The sequence below is a fragment of the Salmo trutta genome, chromosome 34, assembly GCF_901001165.1.
Source record: "Salmo trutta chromosome 34, fSalTru1.1, whole genome shotgun sequence".
Lineage (NCBI taxonomy): Eukaryota > Metazoa > Chordata > Actinopteri > Salmoniformes > Salmonidae > Salmo > Salmo trutta.
In genome coordinates, this window is record NC_042990.1 from 21470747 (window position 1) to 21492225 (window position 21479).

The following is a 21479-nucleotide window of genomic DNA, read 5'->3' on the forward strand; positions in this document are numbered from 1 at the left end:
GAGAATTTGGCAGTACATCCAACCGGCCTCACAACCGCAGGCCACGTGTATGGTGTCGTGTGGGTGAGCGGTTTGCTGATGAGAACGGAGTGCCCCATGGTGGCAGTGGGGTTATGGCATGGGCATAAGCTATGGACAATGAACACAATTGCATTTTATCAAAGACAATTTAAATGCACAAAATTACTGAGATCCTGAGGCCCCTTTTTATTTATTTAAGGACTCTTTGCCCCACAGATACATGTCTGTATTCCCAGTCATGTGAAATCCATAGATTAGGGCCTAATTAATTTATTTCAATGGACTGATTTCCTCACATGAACTGTAACTCAGTAAAATCAATGAAAATGTTGCATTTATATTTTTGTTCAGTGGGTTGTCTTCTATAGTCCCCAGATCAGGACAGTGTGACGCAGCAGTGAGTCTAGAATGTCTTTCTGGGCCTCCTCATTGACAGGGGGACACATTCCACCTGGTGGTGTTAGGACACAAACACACACGGTGTGTGACAGACTGAAACGCAGTGGCGGCTGCTGATTGGCTGAATACCCGCGGTGCGAGGTGGTTGTAGTTGTTAACAACGCAGCATGACAGAAATATGATGCCAAGTTTTCAAACTACTGCTAGTTTCTTTGAGGAGATATGTGTGTGTGTGTGTGTGTGTGTGTGTGGGTGTATAAAGTGATCTGTGCATTTGAACAACACCATATCATCATCACCTATTTCACTTTTTCATGTCAAACCAAATGACCACTGCAACGCATGCTGACACTGTTTTGAACAGACTAGATTATACTATTATAAACAAACAACCAGTTTCCGAACGAATGAATTCACCAGGGAGAAAGCAATAAGCATGCAGATGCAATAAATGAAAACGCATGATCTAACTGGGGATGGCTAGCTAACATGTTACAGAGCATGATGTGCTAGCCAGTTAACGTTCATTCTGAAATAACCTCAAATTCCTGAGTTAGTCAGATATAAGATTAGGACGCTCCCATGCCAATTTCAATTCTTACTAGCTAGTAAGCTACCAGCTAGCTACACTGAGTGTACACAACATTAAGAACATTTTCCTAATATTGAGTTGCACCCCCCCCTTTTTCCCTCAGAACAGCCTCAATTCTTCAGGACATGGACTCTATTAGGTGTTGAAGGCGTTCCACAGGGATGCTGGCACATGTTGACTCCAATGCTAACCACAGTTGTATCAATTTGTCTGGATGTCCTTTGGGTGGTGGGCCATTCTTGATACATACCTGAAGCTGTTGAGCGTGAAAAACCCAGCAGCTTTGCAGTTCTTGACGCAAACTGGTGCGCCTGGCACCTACTGCCATACCCCCTTCAAAGGCACTTACATTTCTTGTCTTGCCCATTCACCCTCTGAATGGTACACATACACAATCCATGCCTCAATTGTCTCAAGGTTTAAAAATCCTTCTTTAACCTGTCACCTCCCCTTCATCTACACTAATGAAAGTGGATTTAACAGGTGGCATCAGTAAGGGATAATAGCATTCACCTGGTCTGTCAAATAAATAATTCCTCAGTGTATTTTTTTTTTTTAAATAAAAAGATGTTTACAATTGGTAAAAAAAACAATCACAGGTGGGGCGCAAGAAAGAACACCGAATAAAATACTGCCCCACCCTAGTCTCAAACAGTACAGTCTCTCTCACACACACATTCACACACAGTTGTGTTTTACTCAACTTGTGGGGAGACAATTGGTTCCCATTAAAAATCATTTTTTGTGACCTTAACCCCAAACCCTTAAACTTATCCCTAATTCTAAACCAAAACATAAGCCTAAAAATAGCTGTTTTCCTTGTGGGGACCTGCAAAATGTCCCCACTCAAATTAGTTTAATTACTATTCTTCATGTGAGGACTTCTGGTCCCTACAAGTATAGTTAAACGTGTGTACACACACGTAAAAGTCCTACAGGCACAGCAATCGGAGAAAACAAAGCCATTTCCAATGATTGACCACCTTTAGCACAGTACTTTGACCCCAGATACTTCTCTTCCTCCTCTGAACTGGTTTGTACGTGAAAGTTCTTTCTAAAGCGGTGATACTTCCCCTGGCTGTCCCTCCCTTTTCCTGTGTTCTGTCAGATTATAGGTGAGTGTTATGGCTGGGGACATTGAGGCACAGGGAGGGAGGAAGTTGGAGGGAGAGGGATACTAAGGGGGGAGAGGAGGTGGAGGGGAATGGAGAGAAATGGAGGTGCATGGGAGAAGGGGAGCGGTGTTGTCTGTTTGCTTAGCGCTCAGCTGTGGAGCGAGCTATCACATACTTGAGTTTACAGTACAAGCTGGGGCGTGTTGTCTTGGCCTGCCTCCAGCTAGCACAGGGAGCGAGTTACAGGAGTTCAATGAACTCCGCTCTGCACCACACGGAATCAAAGGTTAGACTCACAGACAATTGGCTACCAGTCCCACCAGCCAGCCTGACGCAGTCTTGGGGGTGGGGGGGAACCCCCCAACCCACCTGCCACCCTAAACACATTCTCTCACCCCAGGTAAACCTCTATAGGGTTAGTGGAAAAGGGCTTCCACGGTTTAAATGGGTCTGAACTGACTTTATCTACCGAGTAAACCACTCTTGTTTTCCCTAAAAAAACAAACTCCCCCACCCCAAGGCATTTCTGACACACTCAGGACGGGTGTGGATTAGAGACCTGTTGGAATGTGTTCTAATCTTCATCATTAATGAGGTTCGCCATTAGAACCCTGACAGTATTTCTAATCAAAATCGATTCGACCAGACTGACCCGATAACAGAAACAATGTGTTCTGTGTTGATCTGTATGGACATGATCTGATAAAGGAAAATCAGATCAGCGTTGCTAGTTAGCTATTCTAAAGTCAATCGATCAATTTCGTAATGCAATCATCCAATGATCACCACACAATCTCTGGACAAGATCTTCTCGACTTCTAAACAGATTACCGGTATTACAGATCAACTGGGTTTTCTCACTTCTAATGTTGAAGAAGCATGTTCTGTATTGGGTCATTCCATTTGATATTTAATCACTTTTTGACTGCACCCCTTTTTGATTTGAACAACTTTCCATACATATTTGCCCATGGAGGAAGTGGTCAGAAAGGGATTTTTTGGGGGACCTGAATGCCAAAACATTTAGGAGATAAGAGGTGATCAAAGTTGACCGATTTTGCATACCCATACCATGAGACATCCATGTCTTCATCACGGTAAAAGATAAATGTTTGTGTTTGATATAATTTAAAAGCTTACAAACAGGATTGCCAAACGATATATTTTTGTAACCCTTTATCCAATGCCATTTAAGATGAGGGAGGACTTTTTTTAATGAGCATGGCCTAATTTCTATTACAGCATATTGGATAACTCTCATTCATATTCCATTCACCCAGTTCAATGTAACAGCGATAGGTTTAGGCTACTACATGATACTCTAATTTTCTGTTACTGTACAGTCAGTAAGCAGTTACACCAGAGGGCCCCGGTGGCAATAAATTAGTAATACCAAAAGCTTACCTTGACTTGGAAGAGTTCCAGTGTTATGTTGGAAAGCGATAGCCAGCTAGCTAACATAGCATCCCTCTGTTTGACCAGGGTGTTTCAGTAGGCTAAACTAGCTCGCTGCATTTGCTAAGTATCTCTCTATTTCTCTCTTGCTTCATTTTGGAAGGAAGTAATTTGTTGAACTATTGTCTTTCTCTCTTTGAGTCAACTACTCACCACATTTTACACACTGCAGTGCTAGCTAGCTGTAGCTTATGCTTTCTAGAGTCCACCCAATCAGGATCAGAGAATGACATGTCAGTTCATGCTGCAAGAGCTCTGTAAGTCTATGGAAGGGGGTGAGAACCGTGAGCCTCCGAGGATTTGTATTGAAATCAATGTACCCAGAGGAGGATGGAAGCTAGCTGTCCTCCAGCTACACCATGGTGCTACCCTACAGAGTGCTGTTGAGGCTATCCTAGACCTTCATTGCATAATAGTGTGTTTTTAATCAATTATTTGGTGAAGTGATTATATTTAGTATAGTTTTATCTAAAAAGGATAACTTTTTAATGCTTAAATATTCATATTTTGATGAAATTCACTGAGGATGGTCCTCGCCTTCCTCCTCTGAGGAGCCTCCACGGCTTGTAACGTCAATTATCTAAACACATGTCAACTCAGATTTGTTTCAATTTAGCATATGTTGTAGCTTAGACCCTATTTTACATAATCTGAGGTCAACTTAAATGTGAATATCTGTCTTTTTCATTAGATTTTCTATGGAAGATTGACAGTATTTAAAACAGATATTCCCATTTAAATGAACATTCTCTGATGGGTGGTCCTCCAACTGTCTTTGTGCTACCATTTTGAAAGTTGAAATATCAGTTTTCTCATTTTAGTACAGCCAAGACATGACACCCACCCTGTATTCAAGAGCATGCTATGTCTCAACTGATGGAAGGCACAACACAAACACCTCGACGTAAAATAGGGTCTAAGCTACAACATATGGAGAGTTGACACGTTTTTAGATCATTTACGTTAAGTTCAAAAATGTATTTTTTTTTCTTAAGAAATTATAAAATAGTTTGATAAGCCTTTTAAATGATATCAATCTCAACCATTTCTATTTTCCAGTGATGAAGACATGGTCTCATGGTAGGGTGGGTAATGGAAAATGGGTCAAATTTTAAGACTTCTATTTTCTAATTGCTTTGGCATTCAGGTCCAAAAAGTCCTTTTCTGATCTTCTCCCATGGGCAAATATGTATGGCAAGTTTTGTTTAAAACAAAAGGGATTCTGTCAAGTGATTGAAATCAAATGGAACGACCCCATTTAGCAGGCCTGTTCTAGCTGACATGCCCTTAACCCAGACGATAAGGGAATGATGTTGGTAAATGTGTGCATGCCTGAAGGACATGGCTAGTACAGATCTCACCTACTGAAGCTCCTTTGTTAACCGTCACAGCACTCGCGTTTCTCTCTACCAATCTAGCTGGCCAGCTTTTCCGTGTGTGTGTGTGTGTGTGTGTGTGTGAACACTTACAACTTCCAGCCAGCTGCAGTGGTTGAGATTTTACCTCCTCAACCCACACCTCAGTCCTGACCCAGCAGGTCTGAATTCCAAGCAGGGAGGTGGGTGTTCAGCGCCCGGGGGTTGGGTGGTGTTGGCGCTGCCTACCTGCCACTAACCATGTTAATCCCTGTCCTAGTGCGTGATGGGAAGGTCTCATCTACATCTCACCCGCAGCAGCAGGTCTGTTCCCCCGACTCACAGAACGGAGCAGACTGACTGCCAGAAACAGACGTCATGACTGTGCAGGACTCTGCTACTATGGTACACACCCTCTGTGTATCCCAATCAAATCCAGAGCTATCAGAGAGGCACAGTTTCTCTCTCAGCCCCGTCAGCGTATTGTGTGTGTGTGAGAGAGTGACTCGGGATTGATGCTGAGGTCATGTGTGTTGTTGGGAAGGTTGTGCTCTGTGTGTGTGGCTGACGCTGAGTGTTAAAAGCACAGAGGGAGAAGTCGCTCATGTGGAAAATTCCATTAGGACAGCAGTTTGTGACCGACAGAAGGACAGACCGTGAATGAGAGGCATTACCCAGAAAACACTGCTTCTGTCAGTGCCAGGACGGGTGCCATCGGGCCCAGTCCCTCCAACTGTAACCCAAAACCAGTCTACACTGATACACCATCTCACAAACCAGTCTACACTGATACACCATCTCACAAACCAGTCTACACTGATACACCATCTCACAAACCAGTCTACACTGATACACCATCTCACAAACCAGTCTACACTGATACACCATCTCACAAACCAGCCTACACTGATACACCATCTCACAAACCAGTCTGCACTGATACACCATCTCACAAACCAGTCTGCACTGATACACCATCTCACAAACCAGTCTGCACTGATACACCATCTCACAAACCAGCCTGCACTCATACACCATCTCACAAACCAGCCTGCACTCATACACCATCTCACAAACCAGCCTGCACTCATACACCATCTCACAAACCAGCCTGCACTCATACACCACTATCTAGTACAGTACCCTCTGAGACAGGATTAGTCCAAGGTGACCTAGGCGTTGCAGCTCATTACTTTTAGTTTACACAATTATAGTATGTCTTGTCAGATTTATTATAAGTACAGACTCTGTTTCCTTCATTGTGTATTCAGTGTGTATGTGTAGTTGTCCTCACCTGGTAAATCATTCTAAGTGTCTGCGTGACATTGGTTATTTTCTTCATTGTAATGATGACGTTGAGGCATTCCAGTTTCTCTGAGTCGCATATAGTGTGGCTCTGATATCTCTGTTTCTCTGCGGCAGTGGGGATCTTTGTATGACCATTGCTGCAAGCCCCCTCCATCCTTTTACGTGTGTGTGTGTGTGTGTGTGTGTGTGTGTGTGTGTGTGTGTGTGTGTGTGTGTGTGTGTGTGTGTGTGCTCGTGGTCTCTCACTTTGTACATTTGCAGTAGAGCTTTATTTCTGTCATAATTTTTTTATTTTTTCAGTGCCTGCCTTTGTTTGTTAACCTGCCCATCCTGTCGAGCTGTGAGGACGATTTTGAGGAATTGTCTCTCACACACACACACACACACACACACACACACACACACACACACACACACACACTCTCCTGTATGGTCATGGTCACATCAGGCCCTTTCTCTGCACTGTGGCCAGGTCACCTGTGGTCAGTGCAGGGGAGGAAGTGGAGCCTCTGATTGTGTGATCACACCTACAGAGGGGAAGGGGAGTCGTCATCCTCCTACAGAGCTCTGGCTCCAGACCTGTTTCTATTCGCAATCACTGATTCCACACTTCCTGTTTTGATAAGAGACCACGTATCTATCTCTCACAATCTATTATGAAATAATTAGTGCGTTAGGGTAGGGTGGAAAACTAGTGTGGTGGGTAAACAAAAGCATCAAACCATTTTGAAGATGGCAACGAAAGCGTCTGTATTTGTAGGATAAATTAAATGCTTCTGAAGTGCTGGATTTGGGAGTGTTCCTTTTTGCAAATAGGTCCATTGTACATTGTAATAATTTGTCTCCTTTTACTATCAGTCTATATATGACTGTGAAATAGTCTCGTCTCTGGGTGGACTCTCTTGTCTGTTATCAGTTCAGTCTGTCGTCTGTCTTTTTATGTTCTTCATTTCATCCCCTCACTCTTTTTATGGACGAGGTGCTCCAGTGAACCTCCTCCACCTAATCCTTCCCGCGCAGGGCAGACTGGGAGGCTAATGTTGACATGTGCATTGTTTCCATTTATATTAGCAGATGCTCTTGTGCGGCGTGGCGTAAAGGGTCAAAGTCAGAACAGACTCGGCAGCAGTGTTGCGTAATGTGCTGTGATAACCGCTGGGAAACCACCGACCTACTGAGACGTGTTGGGAGTAGCAGGGAACTAACCCTGCTATACCCAAGGTCACCAGGCCACTTCTCCATTCACATCCACGGTGATTGAGCTGTATGCTGGAATTACAATCAATCTAGGTGTCCTGTCTGCTGATACATATTCATGTACTAGAGCCCAGGTCACCATACCCTAGCTCAAGACCAAAAAATGGAAAAGTAGGCCTCAAAAAACTAGACTAAAATCATTACAATCACAATTAAAATGCAACGGCTGTTTAGCGTATTGAAAGGATTACTTCAGGACAATGCGGAGCATCGCTTGGCGAGAAGCTGCCAGCCTGCACGCATTTCTCACATTTTTAAGAAAGCAGAAGCAGAGACGGTGCCGACAGTTTGCTTTGCCGGTGTTGTGCCGAAAATCTCCCCCCCTGCCAGAATTCTACCCCCCTTTGCGTGAACACACACACTCAATTCTTCATTGCAGCGGCTTTCTTGCTAGTTGAGATTTCTGCTCTTCACTCCGTTGTCAGTTTATCCTACATTTCACTGATCTTAGTAGCAGAAAGCATTTTTTTATGTGTCTCCATCAAGGCAGCTGTCAATGATCACGTTAGGCTGCATTTTATAAACATTTTTTAATGCCGGTTTGATCGCGGGGGAGGCACTAGTAATGTCTGCAGTTTTCGGTTTGGCTATTTGTTTCAACTGTATTAGCCTGTGTGTGTGTGTGTGTGTGTGTGTGTGTGTGTGTGTCAAAGTATTTGACTCTAGCCACAAAATTAAGGAAATTACTTCTAAGATTTTCGGCGCCACCTGTCAGTTGTTTAGGCCGTGAGCCGATTGCTTTGAATTTGATGTCGGCATTTGAACTCTGAACTCGGCCTTGTAAACCTACTAGCCTAACGGCCAGCTGTTTTATGCAGCTAAATTGAATTGACCTTGCCAAAATTATAAAATGACTCCTGTCTATACAAAAAACACTACACCAGAGAGCATGATTTAGGCCACAGAGGATCATTAGCTTCTTTTAAAAAATGGCTATCGATTTTATGAAATTCACAAGTCCAGGGCATAATCTAGAGTCGGGTAGTGTGCAATCTGAGCAGCGTGCGCAGCATTTAAAATGGCTGATTTGTTGATTTGCGGCTGTCAGTGAAAGCATCTTAAATAAGCCTATCGCAAGATTTCAAACCATGAAGAAACTCAAACCTGTCTCTTTTTCTTTAGGCTATCAAAATCCTCAACTCCCAATAGGCTACTGTTCGCTCAATAGCTTATTTCATTGGCACTTGTTGTCAACTGGCCTACCTGGTTAAATAAAGGTGAAATAAAAAAATATCCCCGGTGAGTCCTTTCTCCTGGAATTTAGTTTAGTTTTTTTGGTGACAATTTCCTCGAGGCTAGATGGACGTCATAGCCAACAGTATGTGTCTCCCCTTTGTCATAGGCCTCAGTTAGATTGACTGCATTCTAGACGAGGCCCTTTTTCATAGGCCTCGGTTAGACTGACTGCATTCTAGACGAGGCCCTTTTTCATAGGCCTCGGTTAGATTGACTGCATTCTAGACGAGGCCCTTTTTCATAGGCCTCGGTTAGATTGACTGCATTCTAGACGAGGCCCTTTTTCATAGGCCTCGGTTAGATTGACTGCATTCTAGACGAGGCCCTTTTTCTATTAATCCCAGTTTGTCAGTGTCAGCAAAGCAGCCTACCCTGTCATTTTTTGTGGTACTATAGATTCTGCTGGATTCTCAGCTATGCGGCGCCAACTCATTTTGGACCGTTACTAGCACCTACATTTGTTACATACCTTTATTGTGTCTGACTTCATAACTGCTATCCCAACAGGTTTTATTCATTCATGGAGGACATGTGGGCCACAGCAACCTCATTTAGCAGCCTCCTTTTTAGTGGGTGGGGGGGGGGTTTATCACCTAGCACATAGAGAGAGCCTCATCACAATAGGCATAAAATACACTAGTCTACATGTTTTTTTTCGCCCGGAGAAAAGTCATTTTTCACTGCCTTAGATTTAATTATCTAATTAAAGTTAATCAGCCTTGATCAATACTGTGGACAGAGGGCCATAAAACGCTGTACTTGGTTGCTATGGTGACCGAGGATGTGCAGTGCAGTTATGCGTGACGAGACATACCCACACAGAGGGGAAGTGTGTGTGTGTGTGTGTGTGTAATCCCACCTGTGAAATAGGCCAGTGTTTTTTTTTGACCTCTTCTGTTACAACTGTAGTCCATAGTCTAAGCCCTCTGAAGTTACCTTTTTTCTTTTTTTTTGTTGTTAACTGCTGTTACCAAATGAGGTTTCTCTGGGGTTAATTTAAAAAGAAGTCTGAGTCAGTGAACCAATGAGGAATATTTAGTTTGCTCATTTAGTTAATAGTCAGCAGTTGTGTGGATCTGAGTGTGTTAGGGGGAGTTGAGAACAGTGTGTGTGCAGCAGGATGGAGCGAAAGGAGGACGAAGATGGGGGAGAGAGAATAGTGCTTATGCTTTGCCATTTTTTTATCACGCTGACTAGTGGGCTGGAAAAACAATTAGAAAGTAAACAGATGAATGTTTATGGGCTCATAAAGTAGGCTCCACCCCATCTCTGCACCAATGTGTTTGTATGTACAATCTCCTGGGCTTGCAGTCCAAAGTCTACTCTACCCCTCTCTGCTTTTCTCTGCATAACAAATGTTGGATGCATCCTAAATGGCACCCTATTCCCTAGTGCACTACTTTGGATGAGAGCCGCTGTGTATAGTGCACTATGCAGGGACAATGGTATGCCATTTAAGACACAGGGAAAAGACTGAGTCATGTTATGTGTTGTAGAATCAGTAGGATCCTGGATGTGTAGGGAGGCCCTCTGTGTTAATAATGCAGTGGCCTCTCCTCTCTATTACCAGAACTGGTGTATATACTACCCTATCATATGGCTAATAACACAAAAGTCAGCTTCGATAACAGAGACAATTCTCTGTTTTATTGATGCATCCATGTCTCTCTCTCTCCCTCTCCAGCATCAAGTTACTGGCAGTCCAAGACCTGGTAGATCGGGAAGCCCTTGACAAGGTACAGTGTAGCAATCCCTTTCTTCACCTACTAGAACAAATAACTTATTGATTTGGGGAGCAAAGTTCTGTGTATCGATTAGTCCACAGTACGGAATCTTTATGTGCGTAAAAATTATGAGATGCTCTTGTCATTAAAAACATGTAGAGAACCTCCATTGTTTTCTCTCTCTCGCTTAGCCACTTAACCTTCTGTTCTTTCTCAATTATGCACAATTCTTTCTCGTGCTCTTTCTTCCCCTCTATCTCCTGTTTTTTCTCCTCTCTTTCTTTCTCTGCCTCCTCTCTCTCTTTCTCTCTCTGCCTCCTCTCTCTCTTTCTCTCTCTGCCTCCCTCTCTCTCTTTCTCTCTCTGCCTCCCTCGGTGTAAACTATATTCTATTTCCAGGCTTAAATTTAGAGTGAACTTGTGAGGCCAGTCTCCTGTGCTTTCACCGCTATAAATAAGTCGGTGGTTGCTATGTGTAGAGAAAGGGTGTCTTCTTTATGAGAGTGAGGAGATAGGGGATGCTGCCCTGGAAGAATAACCTGCTTCTCTATTACTGAATGTTATGTAATGTCCTCAACCCATCAGGGGTTCTCTATGTATGTCTGCGCTCTACTTTGGTCATGAGGTTAGGATAATGTAGCTGTGGACAGAGTCAGAGAAGCTCCTCTCTAGGGACTGCCTGATGTACGATAATGAAGCAATATGAGACTGATGTCTGGTGAACATGCACTCAATTAGTTAAATAGATCTATACATTTCAGATCTAGTCTGAAGATCATTTGCGTGTTTACAAGTATAATGCGTTTCAGAAGGTATTCGGACCCCTTGACTTTTTCCACATTTTGTAATGTTAACATAACATCAATCGACACAATGCTATTCTAAAATTGATTAAATGTTTTTTTTTCTTTTCCCATCATCAATCTATACACAATACCCCATAATGACAAAGCAAAAAGGTTTTTTTAAACAATTTGGCTAATTATTAAAAAATAGAAACCTGAAATATTACATTAACATAAGTATTCAGACCCTTTACTCAGTACTATGTTGAAGCACCTTTGGCAGTGATTACAGTCTTGAGTCTTCATAGGTATTTAATTTAAACTTTTTAAAATGTAACCTTTATTTAGCTAGGCAAGTCGGTCACCAAATTCTTATTTACAATGAAGGCCTACACCGGCCAAACCCGGACGATGCTGGGCAAATTGTGCGCCGCCCTATGGGACTCCTAATCACGGCCAGTTGTGATACAGCCTGGATTCGAACCAGGGTGTCTGTAGTAGAGGTCGACCGATTAATCGGAATGGCCGATTTTAATTAGGGCCGATTTCAAGTTTTCATAATCAGAAATCTGTTTTTTTGGACACCGATTGTGGCCGATATTTCTTTTTTTTACACCTTTATTTAACTAGGCAAGTCAGTTAAGAACAAATTCTTATTTTCAATGACGGCCTAGGAACGGTCGGTTAACTGCCTTGTTCAGGGACAGAATGACAGATTTTTACCTTGTCAGCTCGGGGATTCGTTTTTGCAACCTTCCGGTTACTAGTCCAGCTCTAACCACCTGCCTTACATTGCACTCCACGAGGAGACTGCGTGGCAGGCTGACTACCAGTTACGCTACGGGCAGCAAGGAGCCAAGGTAAGTTGCTAGCTAGCATTCAACTTATCTTATAAAAAACAATCAATCTTAACATAATCACTAGTTAACTACACATGGTTGATGATATTACTAATTTATCTAGCTTGTCCTGCGTTGCATATAATCGATGCGGTGCCTGTTAATTTCTCATCGAATCACAGCCTGCTTCGCCAAACAGGTGATGATTTAGCCCAGTCAAAACTGTTCGCTGCTCTGGCACCCCAATGGTGGAACAAGCTCCCTCACGACGTCAGGACAGCGGAGTCAACCACCACCTTCCGGAGACACCTGAAACCCCACCTGTTTAAGGAATACCTGGGATAGGATAAAGTAATCCTTCTACCCCCCCCCCCCCAAAAAAAAATATAGATGTACTATTGTAAAGTGGTTGTTCCACTGGATATCATAAGGTGAATGCACCAATTTGTAAGTCGCTCTGAATAAGAGCGTCTGCTAAATGACGTAAATGTTAGCACTGTCGATGCACCAATGTGTACCTAACCATAAACATCAATGCCTTTCTTAAAATCAATACACAAGTATATATTTTTAAACCTGCATATTTAGTTAATATTGCCTGCTAACATGAATTTCTTATAACTAGGGAAATTGTGTCACTTCTCTTGCGTTCCGTGCAAGCACTCAGGGTATATGCAGCAGTTTGGGCTGCCTGGCTCATTGCGAACTGCGTGAAGTCCATTTATTCCTAACAAAGGCCGTAATTAATTTGCCAGAATTTTACGTAATTATGACATAACATTGAAGGTTGTACAATGTAACAGGAATATTTAGACTTAAGGATGCCATCCGTTAGATAAAATACGGAACGGTTCCGTATTTCACTGAAAGAATAAACGTTTTGTTTTCGAAATGATAGTTTCTGGATTCGACCATATTAATGACCAAAGGCTCGTATTTCTGTGTGTTTATTATGTTATAATTAAGTCTATGATTTGATAGAGCAGTCTGACTGAGCGATGGTAGGCACCAGCAGGCTCGTAAGCATTCATTCAAACAGCACATTCGTGCGTTTGCCAGCAGCTCTTCGCTGTGCTTCAAGCCCGAGATTAGGCTGGTGTAACCGATGTGAAATGGCTAGCTAGTTAGCGGGGTGCGCGCTAATAGCGTTTCAAACGTCACTCGCTTTGAGACTTGGAGTAGTTGTTCCCCTTGCTCTGCAAGGGCCGCGGCTTTTGTGGAGCGATGGGTAACGATGCTTCTAGGGTGACTGTTGTCGATGTGTTCCTGGTTCGAGCCCAGGTAGGGGCGAGGAGAGGGACGGAAGCTGTACTGTTACACTGGCAATACTAAAGTGCCTATAAGAACATCCAATAGTCAAAGGTATATGAAATACAAATGGTATAGAGAGAAATAGTCCTATAATAGCTACAACCTAAAACTTCATACCTGGGAATATTGAAGACTCATGTTAAAAGGAACCACCAGCTTTCATATGTTCTCATGTTCTGAGCAAGGAACTTAAACCTTAGCTTTTTTTACATGGCACATATTGCACTTTTACTTTGTTCTCCAACACTTTGTTTTTGCATTATTTAAACCAAATTGAACATGTTTCATTATTTATTTGAGGCTAAATTGATTTTATTGATGTACTATATTAAGTTAAAATAAGTGTTCATTCAGTATTGCTGTAATTGCCAGTATTACAAATTAAATAAAAAGCATCGACCGATTTAATCGGTATCGGCTTTTTTGGTCGTCCAATAATCGGTATCGGCGTTGAAAAATCATAATCGGTCAACCTCCAGTCTGTAGTGACTTCTCTAGCACTGAGATGCAGTGCCTTAGACTGCTGCGCCACTCGGGTATGACGCTACAAGCTTGGCACATCTGTATTTGAGGAGTTTCTCCCATTCTCTGCAGATCCTCTCAAGCTCTGTCAGGTTGGATGGGGAGAGTTGCTGCACTGCTATTTTCAGGTCTCTCCAGAGATGTTCAAGTCTGGGCTCTGGCTGGGCCACTCAAGGACATTCAGAGACTTGTCCCGAAGCCACTCCTGCGATGTCTTGGCTGCTTAGGCTCTGTGTCCTGTTGGACGGTAAACCTTTGCCCCAGTCTTAGGTCCTGAGGACTCTGGAGCAAGTTTTCATCAAGGATCTTGCTGTACTTTGCTCTGGTCATTCCCACAGCATAATGCTATAGCGCATATCCGAGATAAAACAAACCCATGAGGTTGATGGAATTATCCGTAGAGCTCCAAGACAGGATTGTGTCGAGGCACACATCTGGGGAAGGGTACCAAAAAATGTCTGCTGCATTGAAGGTCCCCAAGAACACACGGGCCTCCATCATTATTAAATGGAAGAAGTGCTGCCGAGATTGTTCCCCACATCTGTGCCTCAACACAATCCTGTCTTGGTGCTCTATGGACAATTCCTTCGACCTCATGGCTTGGTTTTTGCTCTGACATGCACTGTCAACATGGGACCTTATCTAGAGAGGTGTGCCTTTCCAAATCATGTCCAATCAATTGAATTTCCCACGGGTGGACTCCAATCAAGTTGTAGAAACATCTCAATGATGATTAATGGAAGCGGATGCACCTGAGCTCAATTTCGAGTCTCATAGGAAATGGTCTTTTTACATTTGCAAAAATGTCTAAATACCTGTTTTCACTTTGTCGTTTTGGGGTATTCTATGTAGATTGCTGAGGAATTTGTTTTATTTAAGCAATTGTAGAGATAAGGCTGTAACAAAATGTGGAAAAAGTCCAGGGTCTGAATATTTTCAGAAGGCACTGTATGTTGGCATTGGAGATTATTATGAACCCTGTCTAGGTCCTAAGCCAGTGTCTGTAAATGATATTTAAGTAATAAGGCCCGAGGGGGTTTGGTATATGGCCAATATACCACAGCTACGGGCTGTTCTTAGGCACGACGCAAAGCCATATACCACAAACCCCCGAGGTGCCTTATTGCTATTATAAACTGTTCACCAAAGTAATTAGACCAGTTAAAAAAAACATGTTTCGATATACCAAAATTGGCTGTCATCCAATCAGCATTCACGGCTCGAACCACCCAGTTTCTAATGTTGTTTATATCAGTGCTGGAGCAGACTTTTAGTAACAGCTGTAGGAGCTGTTTGGGATGAGAGGGAGAGAGATGAGCCGCCCGTCTGTCGGTCGGTCTGTCTGGTACGGTATGTGTATGTGAGGCGCTCCTGGAGAGAGAACTAGGTTGACAGAGCAGAGCTGCTGTCTCTGAGAGCGAGAGAGAGTTATAGAACGAGAGAGAGTTGTAGAGCGAAAGCTCCTCTCTGAAGAGAGGGATTGATCATTTCTTTCTAAGAGAGAGCGAGAGAGCGAGAGAGCGAGAGAGCGAGAGAGCGAGAGAGCGAGAGAGCGAGAGAGCGAGAGAGAGAGAGAGAGAGAGAGAGAGAGAGAGATTCTTTCCTAAGGCAGAGAAGAGAGCTGGATTGGAGGATGCTTTATAAAGAGAAATGATCCATCTCTCTATTTCTCTTTCCTCATCTTCTACAGATACAATTTTCCCTCCCTCTATCGCTGCAGTACAGGCAGCCAGTGAGTCACGAAGTGTGAGTGTGAAATCAGAACCATTATGTCCAAACCCACAGGCTCCTCAAGCTCCCAGAAATGGTCTCAGTCACGACTCCAACATCACACCGGTCTTCCTTGACTTTTCCCTCCATTCCTCAACTCCCTGTAGAGATTTAACTGCCCACTGGAATTTCCTAACCTGCAATATTCCGTAAAATTCAAAAACTGAAAGACCTTTTCTGGTTTCATAACTTGCAGTGGAGAGTTCCCCCATGATCAGACAAAACAAGATATAACTGTAAATACAGGCCTACATGGGAGTAACATTAAAATCTCAAAATAAATACACTGAGTGTACAAACAGTAACGGTACCTACTCTTTCAATAAAAGACTGACCAGGTGAATCCAGGTGAAAGCTATGATCCCTTATTGATGTCACTTGTTAAATCCACTTCAATCAGTGTAGATGAAGGGGAGGAGACAGGTTAAAGAAGGATTTTAAGCCTTGAGACAATTGAAACATGGATTGTCTATGTGTGCCATTCAGAGGGTGAATGGGCAAGGGAAAAGATTTAAGTGCCTTTTGAATGGGGTATGGTAGGTTTGTGTCGAGAACTGATTGACCGATAAAGATTAGAAGATGAGACGGGGAGATGAATGAGAAGGATAAAGTGAGTGGTGGACCGGGGGATTGAACTGCTGCCTGCAGGACAGGGGGGCAAAAAAGTATTTAGTCAGCCACCAATTGTGCAAGTTCTCCCACTTAAAAAGATGAGAGAGGCCTGTAATTTTCACCATAGGTACACTTCAACTATGACAGACAAAATGAGAAAGAAAAATCCAGAAAATCACATTGTAGGATTTTTTATGAATTTATTTGCAAATTATGGTGGAAAATAAGTATTTGGTCACCTACAAACAAGCAAGATTTCTGGCTTGTGATTTCTGATTTCCTACAATTACTTATATTACTATATTATCTACTATTACTATATTATTTACTATTACTTATATTACTTGTATTACCTACTATTACCTATTACTTATATTATATACTATTACTTATATTATCTATTACTTATATTATCTACTATTACTTATATTATCTATTACTTATCTTATCTACTATTACTTATATTACCTACTATTATATTACCTACTATTACTTATATTACTATATTATCTACTATTACTATGTTATTTACTATTACTTATATTATCTACTATTACCTACTATTACTTATATTACTTACATTACTTATTACGTATATTACTTATTACTTATATTACTACTATTACCTATTACTTATATTATCTGCTATTACTTATATTATATACTATTACTTATATTATATACTATTACTTATATTACCTACTATTACTTATATTATATACTATTACTTATATTACCTACTATTACCTACTATTACTTATATCACCTGTTACTTATATTATCAACTATTTCTTATATTACTTATATTACCTACTATTACCTATATTACTTATATTATCTACTGTTACTTATATTATCTACTGTTACTTACATTACCTACTAATACTTATGCTACTTATATTACCTACTATTACTTATATTACCTACTATTACTTATATTACCTACTATTACTTATTACCTACTATTGCTTATATTATTGCTTATATTACTTCATCTATTACTTATTATCTACTATTACTTATATTACTTATATTATCTACTATTACTTATATTATCTATTGACGCAACATGGTGGGCAATGGACATGTATATATTTGCCACAGCGATGATTCCTTATTTCCATTAAAACTTGTAATGATCGGAAATAAAGCTTAATTTCCTCTTACTCACTGCTGCTAAAACAAGCCTGCCTGGAAGTGTGTGTGTGTGCCAGCCAGCCAGCCATCTGGACTGTTATCCATACCAAGAGGATTCTGGCCACTGGAAGTCTACGTCAGTAGCAGCATATCGGTTAGAAACAACAAATCGACAGGGTCTGGAAAATCTTAACTGTTATGCTTTGAATCCCAACCCTTCTGAGTGTGTGAAGTGGTATGTTGTTTACTCATGTTTCAAACGTTGCTGCAGAGTAGAGACTGAGGAACTATAACTGAGCTGGAGAAAATAGACTGTCAGTCTGCCTGTGGTTGTAGGGAGTAACCTGTAAAAGTAGTTAAAAAAATATATGTGTGTGTGTGTGTGTGTGAGAACCAATCATATTCACAATAAACACATTCAGGAGAGATTAAGATTTTTTTTACTGCACTTCACATCCGTGGTCTCCATGGTGACCAGAAATGATTTTATGGCCCCCATTCACAGTATTGATCAACACCGATCAACTTCAATTAGATAATGACATTTACGGAATTGAGAAATTTGACTACATTTTTTCCGGGTTAAAACATGGGCTGTAGATGGCTATGTGCTAGCTAGGTGATTACACACACACACTACCAGTCAAACGTTTGGACACACCTACTCATTCAAGGGTTTTTCTTAATTTTTACTGTTTTCTACATTGTATAATAAAGTGAAGACATCAACTATGAAATAACATATGGAATCATGTAGTAACCAAAAAAGTGTTAAACAAATCAAAATATATTTGAGATTCTTCCAATAGCCACCCTTTGCCTTGATGACAGCTTTGCACACTCTTGCCATTCTCTCAATGAGCTTCATGAGGTTGTCACCTGGAATGCATTTCAATTAACAGGTGTGCCTTGTCAAAGTTAATTTGTGGAATTTCTTTCCTTCTTAATGCATTTGAGCCAATCAGTTTTGTGTTGTGACAAGGTAGGGGTGGTATACAGAAAATAGCCCTATTTGGTAAAAGACCCAAGTTCATATTATGGCAAGAACAGCTCAAATAAGCAAAGAGACGACAGTCCATCATTACTTTAAGAAATGAAGGTCAGTCAATCCGGAACATTTTCAACAACTTTGAAAGTTTCTTCAAGTGCAGTCGCAAAAACCATCAAGCGCTATGATGAAACTGGCTCTCATGAGGACCGACACAGGAAAGGAAGACCCAGAGTTACCTCTGCTGCAGAGGATGAGTTCATTAGTTACTAGCCTCAGAAATCTGCAACTAACTGCACCTCAGATTGCAGCCCACATAAATGCTTCACCGAGTTCAAGTAACAGACACATCAACTGTTCAGAGGAGACTGTGTGAATCAGGCCTTCATTGAATTGCTGCAAAGAAACCACTACTAAAGAACACCAATAAGAAGAGACTTGCTTGTGCCAAGAAACAAGCAATGGACATTATCCTGGTGGAAATCTGTCCTTTGCTCTGATGAGTCCAAATGTAAGATTTTTGTTACCAACCGCCGTGTCTGTGAGACACAGAGTAGGTGAACGGATGATGGAGGAGGAAGTGTGATGGTGTGGGGGTGCTTTGCTGGTGACACTGTCAGTGATTTATTTAGAATTCAAGGCACACTTAACCAGCATGGCTACCACAACATTTTGCAGCGATACACCATCCCATCTGGTTTGAGCTTAGTCCCACTATCATTTGTTTTTCAACAGGACAATGACCCAGCACACCTCCAGGCTGTGTAAGGGCTATTTGACCAAGAAGGAGAGCGATGGTGCTGCATCAGATGACCTGGCCTCCACAATCACCCGACCTCAACCCAATTGAGATGTTTTGGGATGAGTTGGACCGCAGAGTGAAGGAAAAGCAGCCAACAAGTGCTCAGCATATGTGGGAACTCCTTCAAGACTGTTGGAGAAGCATTCCAGGTGACTACCTCATGAAGCTGGTTGAGAGAGTGCCGAGTGTGTGAGAAGCTGTCATGGTAAAGGGTGGCTACTTTGAAGAATCTAAAAGAAATATCAAAAATATTTTGATTTGAACACTTCTTTGGTTATTACATTATTCCATATGTTATTTCATAGTTTTGATGTCTTAAATGTTATTCCATAATGTAGAAAATAGTCAGAATAAAGAACCCCTGGAATGAGTAGGTGTGTCAACTTTTGACTGGTACTGGGTGTAAGGTATATCTTTATCACACACACACAGGTTTTGGGAGCTGTGCCAAAGCCGCCTCTATACCCACGTCTTGGTTCATCACTGGTTGAATTATGGCTGTGGGTTTGTTCAACCTAGGAATAGCTGCCTTCCATCCATCCTCATCTCTCTCCGCTTCTGCCAGATCCAGGCGTCATGACGATAGTAAATTGTTTGTTTTCTACCGGCTGCCATTTTTTCAATGTTATTAGCGTCCTTTATTATAGGCTGCTTGGCACTGTATCAGCATGAGTTGGTGCTTGACATTAATATAGGGCCTGCAGGAGAGCATGATGGGGTATTTATTGATGATAGTCACTGGTAAAGGTAGCTTTCCTTCCCCAGTCAGAGAGACGGTATTAGCAGACAGTGTGAGCACACACACACACCCCTTTAGTAGGAGAAAGTCAGACTGACAATAGGAGCCGTATGAGAGACAGGAAACTGACCTGATCAATGACCATTGCTGAGGTGTCTCTTTCTCTCTGAACAGTATGACAGGGAGGTGAGTGGAATTAACCAGCATGAAATGACAGCTGTGCTATAGGTTAATTCATGTCACTGTCTTCAACACTCTCCCTGGGTGGGGTGGGGGTGAGGGCTAGGTAAGAGCCAGGGAAGGGACCCTCTTCTTATGCCCCCATAGGGAAGCTCTCCCTCTGGGACCTGGTAGCAGGTCAGTCAAGGAATGCAAGACAGACTGTCTCAAAACCAAGTTTGGCAAACCAAGTTGCCAACTTCTTCGGTGACCTCTCACATTACAACACTGCTGGTGTCTGTTGCACACTAAAATACATTTGGTCACTTTTTTACTCTTTCCAAGTCCATTTGGTAGTATTTTAGGTCAGTTCAAAAGGTATCATTTGAGGAGTCAAAAAAACGGTGCTGATTTCAAGCCGTTAAATATCTGCTGTGGCTATTTTAAAAACAGCTTGTAGCGGATAAATAAACGCAGAGACAAAAATAGTGTGTTGACAGTAGTTGTGATCTACGACTGCTTTGTCCAGTCAGCTGCTGTGTAACACGCTCCCTACATCCATTGCATTGCCCCCTGCATAGAAATAGAATGACTGAATGACTACTACACTATTTCTATGGTCTTCTGTCCAGTCTGGTGTTGTGTAATAATACAAACCCCTCTATTGTGTTTCAGTTCTGTGTGGAACTGAACCAGGGCTCGTTGGACAGCGTGAGGAAGTGGAGAGGACCACGGGGGGTCTGGAAGAGTACCGTCTCTGAGAAACCCACAGGACTGTCCAACAAGGTAAGGATACTGATGACCTCACTGCACGAAAAACCATTTTTCTTCTCTCTGTCTTTCTTGCTTCTCCCCCACCCCCTCTCTCTCTCCATCGCTCTCCCACTCTTTCTTCCACCCCAGCCCCTCTTACAATCTGACATCCCATCTGAAACAGACCACCCATCTCAATTAGTTCACACAGCCCGGAAGTAAACAGACATTATTACTGAAAAATGTGCTAACCCTTTACGCTCAAACATAACCTCTTTACTAAGGGTCTGTTAACAGTGACCAGATGTAGCACAGTAGATCCCTTGATCTAAGGCCTGCTGTAGTGGTCTAGTACAGTATGATTAAAGCTGGTGGATTTATGGGACCCTTAGAGAGGCCCTTTCTGTTCCCATAATGTCTGTCCAACACAATAAAGAATCTCTGAGGGAACACACACACTCTGTCTTCCCAAACACCACGAGATCTAAAGAGCAGTGTTTAACCTCCGAGGAAACCAGTCTTGAAATTGACCCTTGAAGTAAACTTGAGCTTTATTCTGTGTCTGCCTGATGGCTCCTGTCAAGATGGATAGTACAGATAA

At 42.1% G+C, this 21479-nt stretch overlaps 1 protein-coding gene across 1 annotated transcript in view; it reads left to right on the plus strand.

Annotated features, from left to right (window-relative positions):
- The window catches only part of LOC115173790 (endonuclease/exonuclease/phosphatase family domain-containing protein 1), a 31466-nt gene that overhangs the window by 2606 nt on the left and 7381 nt on the right, over window positions 1-21479 (plus strand). The window contains exons 2-3 of the mRNA XM_029732191.1: window positions 10423-10474; window positions 20801-20911. Coding sequence (XP_029588051.1) covers window positions 10423-10474; window positions 20801-20911 — 163 coding nt within the window. The remainder of the gene's footprint in view (window positions 1-10422; window positions 10475-20800; window positions 20912-21479) is intronic.